General features: G+C 51.2%; 1 protein-coding gene across 1 annotated transcript in view; it reads left to right on the top strand.

Moving 5' to 3' along the window:
- Nucleotides 1-348: 348 nt before the first annotated feature.
- The window catches only part of LOC310801319 (retinal guanylyl cyclase 2-like), a gene marked incomplete at both ends in the record, with an annotated part of 12,915 nt that continues 7,833 nt past the window's right edge, over nt 349-5,430 (top strand). Inside the window, 7 exons of the mRNA XM_083665314.1 lie at nt 349-1,159; nt 1,551-1,725; nt 2,001-2,127; nt 2,379-2,518; nt 3,258-3,472; nt 3,771-3,849; nt 4,345-4,441. Of these exons, the coding sequence (XP_083521440.1) occupies nt 349-1,159; nt 1,551-1,725; nt 2,001-2,127; nt 2,379-2,518; nt 3,258-3,472; nt 3,771-3,849; nt 4,345-4,441 (1,644 nt within the window). The remainder of the gene's footprint in view (nt 1,160-1,550; nt 1,726-2,000; nt 2,128-2,378; nt 2,519-3,257; nt 3,473-3,770; nt 3,850-4,344; nt 4,442-5,430) is intronic.

The raw sequence follows: 5,430 nt of genomic DNA on the forward strand, positions 1-5,430 counted from the left end.
ATCTCTGGCCGTGTCTGAGTTGATTGGATTATCACTACAGATGATCACTCATCCTGCTGGGAATACACTCCACTCTGTCTCTCTCTCTCGCTCTCTCTCTCTTTCTCTCTCTCTCTCTCTCTCTCTCTCTCTCTCTTTATCTCTCTCTCTCTCTCTCTCTCACACACACACACACACACACACACACACAGGATCAAGGGGACAAGGGGTTAGGGTTAGAGACTCATATCCCTCTCACACCTGACCCTTTTCCCTCATCTGTGATCAACAGGATTCTGGGCGTAGTGGAGGCAGGACGCTGGGCGTGGTGGGGCCAGAACCCTAACCCTGGGGGGGTATGCTCCGGGAATGCACCTGTTCTATTGGTCACTGTATGAGTGGGCCTCCACCTGCCTCCTACCCCCAGCCCCCTCCACCTGCCTGACACCTCCCACCCAAAGAAAAAATACACCCCCATCTCGAACCCATGAGGGCCCCTGCCTGTCCCAGTCCAGACCTAGGCCCTCCTCCCCTCCCTCCCTGCTGTGGTTCCTCTTCTCCCTCCTCCCCCTCCTCTCCCTCCCCTGCCTGTCCCAGGCTGCAGTGTTCAGAGTCGGGGTGGTGGGGCCCTGGTCATGTGACCCTCTCTTCGCCAAGGCCCTCCCCCACACGGCAGCCATGTTGGCGGTGGAGAGGGTCAACAGAGACTCCGCTCTCTCCCTGGGCGTCACCCTGCAGTACGCTATCCTGGAGGAGGACTGTCAGACCTCTCTGGCGCTACAGGGTTTCCTGGGCCACCACACACGGGCCAACGTCTTCCTGGGCCTGCTCAACCCGGGCTACTGCGACGCTGCGTCCCTATTGGCTAAGAGCTGGAACAAGGCGCTGTTCTCGTGGGCGTGTGTGAACTATGAGCTGGACGAGCGGCGGAGACACCTTAACTTCGCCCGCACGGCGCCCTCGCCCGCCTGGGTGCTGGTTGCCGTGGCGAGACACTTCCGCTGGACACACGTCGGCATCGTGTCGTCACTGGACGATGTCTGGGTCGACACGGCCAATGAGGTGGCCAACGCCCTGCGGAGGTACGGCCTGCCCGTCATCACCATGGTTACCACAGACAAGGACCCCGCCAGCGTTCACCACGCCCTGGCCCGGATTAAGAAGACAGAAAACCTGCGGTGTGAGTAACTGCTTCGTCAGGGATTAAACCTGCATAACCGAGTTGAGATTCAAATAAGGCCACCACCCGCGCTGTGCAATTGCTAGCTTTTCGATAGCATAGCTGGTTTACATCGGGTATTTGAGATGACGGTCACGGTGTGTTTACGTGCAAGCTTGAGACTTGGTCAGAGCAACTTGAATTGTGGGGTTAGCGCTTGCGGGGTTCATCTGTGAGTAGGTGCTACATGAGGGATTAAAACTACTATATGTTCGTAACTTCCACATTCACTAGAGTAAATAGAATGACCATGAGAACTACTAACAACTCAGGCTCATTGTTTGTTTTGTGTGTGTGTGTGTGTGTGTGTGTGTGTGTGTGTGTGTGTGTGTGTGTGTGTGTGTGTTATCAGTCGTGGTCCTCTGCATGCATTCTGTGCTGATTGGTGGAGAGACCCAGCGGTTGCTATTGGAGACGGCCCTGGACATGCACCTGGCTGATGGGTCGTTGGTGTTCGTCCCCTACGACACACTGCTCTACAGTCTCCCCTACCGGGACGTACACTACCCCGCCCTGGCTAACAACAGGTACCTACGTAACCCTAACCCTAACCCTACCCCTAACCCTAACCCTAACCCTAACCCTAACCCTAACCTTAACCCTACCCCTAACCCTAACCCTAACCCTGCAGGGATGTACGCTACCCCGCCCCGGCTAACAACAGGTACCTACCTACCCCTAACCCTAACCCTAATAAGCTCTATATCTAACCCTAACTCTAATATGGTCTGTACCTAACCCTAAGCCTAACCCTAATATGCTCTATACCTAACCCTAACCCTAACCCTACCCCTCTCTACAGTAAGTTGAGGAGGGCGTATGACTCTGTGTTGACGGTAACCATGGACTCTGAGGAGAACTCCTTCCATAAGGCTTACCAACACGCTGTGAATGTGGGAGAGATCCCACCACACACCACACCGCACCAGGTTAGCGACGCCTAGAAATACCACATATTGTTTGAACAAAACGAATGTCAATCACATTAAGATCAAGACTTGCACGCTGTTTGTGAAATTTAGCTTCGTGAAATTAGTTGTCATTAGGTGCCATGAGTTAATTCATGTTTAGGATATTGATCCTCTATTCAACCTCAACCATGAAAATGATACATGATTACCCTAGCCAAACCGGGTCTGTGTTTGTGTTCCCCCCCCCCCCCCCCCCCCCCCACACCCAGGTGTCTCCTCTGTTCGGGACCATCTACAGCTCCATCCTGCTTCTTGCCAATGCCATGCAGCGGCTGAGGGACTCTGGGGAGTGGCTCTCTGGGGCCAACCTGGTCCACAGCACCAACAACATGGCCTTCCAGGGCTTCAGGTAGAGATGTCTCATGGCTTCAGGTAGAGAAGTAGCAGGGACATGGTCTTCCATGGCTTCAGGTAGAGAAGTAGCAGGGACATGGTCTTCCATGGCTTCTGGTAGAGATTTAGCAGGACCAGGAACATAGTCTTCTGTGGCTTCAAGTAGAGATGTCTCAGGAACATGATCTTCCATGGCTTCAGGTAGAGATGTCTCAGGAGCATGGTCTTCCAGGACTTCAGGTAGAGATGTAGCAGGACCAGGAACATGGTCTTCTAGGGCTTCAGGTAGAGATGTCTCAGGTGCATGGCATTCTAAGGTAGAAAGGTGTCAGGAACATTGCCTTCTAGGGCTTCAGTTAGAGATCTCTCAGGAAGAATGGTCTTCCAAGGCTTCAGGTAGAGATGTAGCAGGGACATGACCTTCAAGACTTCAGGTAGAGAGGTCTCAGGAACATGGTCTTCCAGGGCTTCAGGTAGGCAGGTCTCAGGAACATGGCATTCCATGGCTTCAGGTAGGCAGGTAGCAGGTGCAGCATGGCCTACTGCAGGTAGAGAAGAGGGGCACGATACAGGTTCTGAAGGGAGAACAAGTCAATAATGATACACTTTTAGAAACTTAGAACCACAAAGGGTTCTAAGTTTCTCTTTTGTCCCTGTGAAGAACCTTTAGGAGAACCCTTTTAATAATTAACCCTTTTTTCAATAATTGATCAATTAATGAATATCATGGTCTCTGTAATGTTGATGTTTTCCAGCCAGCATGTGCGGACCAATGGGTCTGGGACCCCACTACTACGGTATGTGGTTCTGGACTCAGATGGGCTGACCTGGCCGCTGCACCCCACCCACCACGTGGACTTGGAGGGGGGCACGGTGAGGTCACTGGGCCGTACCATCCACTTCCCTGGGTGGGGCCTGCTGTGCCCTGACTCCAGTTATTGGTTCAGCCCCGACAGCCTGTGTACTAGAGGTGAGGGGGGAGGAGACATATACACACAGAGACATGCACATGCACATGCACATGCACACGTACACACACGCACACGCACACGCACACGCACACGCACACGCACACGCACAAGCACACACGCACGCACGCACGCACACACACACACTCACACACACACACACACACACACACACACACACACACACTCACGCACGCACGCACGCACGCACGCACACACACACACACACACACACACACACACACACACACACACACACACTCACAATGCAGGTGTTTCTTGTCTTGGTGTCAGGTGTAGATCCTGTCCACCTGGGTGTCGTCTTCCTGTGTATCCTGCTGATGATCCTCCTCTCTGCTGGACTGCACTACTGTGTCAGGTAGACACGCATGCACACCTGCATACACACACACACACACACACATGCATGCATACACACACAAAAAAAACACACACACACACACACACACACACACACACACATGCATGCATACACACACAAAAAAACACACACACACACACACACACACACACACACACACACACACACACACACACACACACACACACACACATGCATGCATACACACCACACACACACACACACACTCACACACACACACACACACACACACACACACACACACACACGCACACATACACACAAACAACACACACATAAACAACACACAAACAATTACTGTATCAGGTACAGCTATACAACAACTACGTACACATCCTGTATCTTCTGATTGTATTGTTTATTTAGAGAATATACAGGGCCTTATACTAGTCTCCCCTCTTCACTTCTCTCTTCTTCCTCTCTCTCTCTCTCTCTCTCTCTCTCTCTCTCTCTCTCTCTCTCTCTCTCCAGGAGGCATATCAACCAGATCAGACTGTTACGGGGACCAGACAAGATCATGCTGACTCTGGCTGACGTCACCTTCATCAACCCCTCCCTCAGTCACTACGTGAGCTCATTCATACACACACACACACACACACACACACACACACACACACACACACACACACACACACACACACACACACACACACACCTCAGTCACTATGTGAGTTCTGATGTTCTCTCCGTCGGAGGTCATCTACATACATACCAGTAGAGGCTGATGGAGGCAGAAGGAGGGACTGATTAGCCTTTCCACAGTGGTGCCTGTGTGTGCCAAGGCTTGTGTGTGCCAAGCTTCCAGCCTAGCGAACAAGCCTGGGTTTATGTATCTAGTTATGACAGTGAGCAAAAATGATATCAAGTTTTGGTCAAATTTAATAAGAAATTGTAAACATTTCATTTTAAAGTACTGCTTTATGTCAACAGTAGTGTCAGGTGCGACGCATCCTTCCATACTGTCTTCCAGAATATAACAGAGACTCTTGCATCACTGTGTGATGTTCAACCTCATTAGGCGCTGTTCGACAGAGGTGAGTGAACAAGATTGATTGAATTTCCACAGTTGGGCTTTCTAGCCCCGCCCCGTGTGATCTCCAGTTTGTTTACGTTCTTCATAAGGTGGCAAACTATGGAGACTCTAGCAACAAGCAATCAAATTCTCCCAACAGGTTCCGGTAACTTAAGCACTTTATGACAATTATATTTGTAAAGAGCGCCATTCAAATCCATTCAATTGCGTAGTTACAGCGACTTAACTTGGGTTATACCTGCCGCCCATCAAGTTCGCTAGCCAACTAAAGCACTTGGATGATAAGAATATGCCGCCCGTGCTCTAAACCGTGCCCCTTAGCCCCGTTTGGCCTCATAAGGACCAGGGGGGGTTAACAACGGGTAGAGATGGCGGCTAACAACCTGAGTTTTAGACAGAAGAGGCCTGGAGTAAGTCCTGTTGAAGCCCGGGAGCGACTGTGGAAAAGCAATTGGCCTTGGCACACACAGCGTAAGCCCCGTAAAGCCAGCTATTGTAACAACATGTGTGTTTGATACCAT

The sequence above is a fragment of the Argentina silus genome (genome assembly GCF_951799395.1).
Source record: "Argentina silus genome assembly, chromosome: 2".
Taxonomy (NCBI): Eukaryota; Metazoa; Chordata; class Actinopteri; order Argentiniformes; family Argentinidae; genus Argentina; species Argentina silus.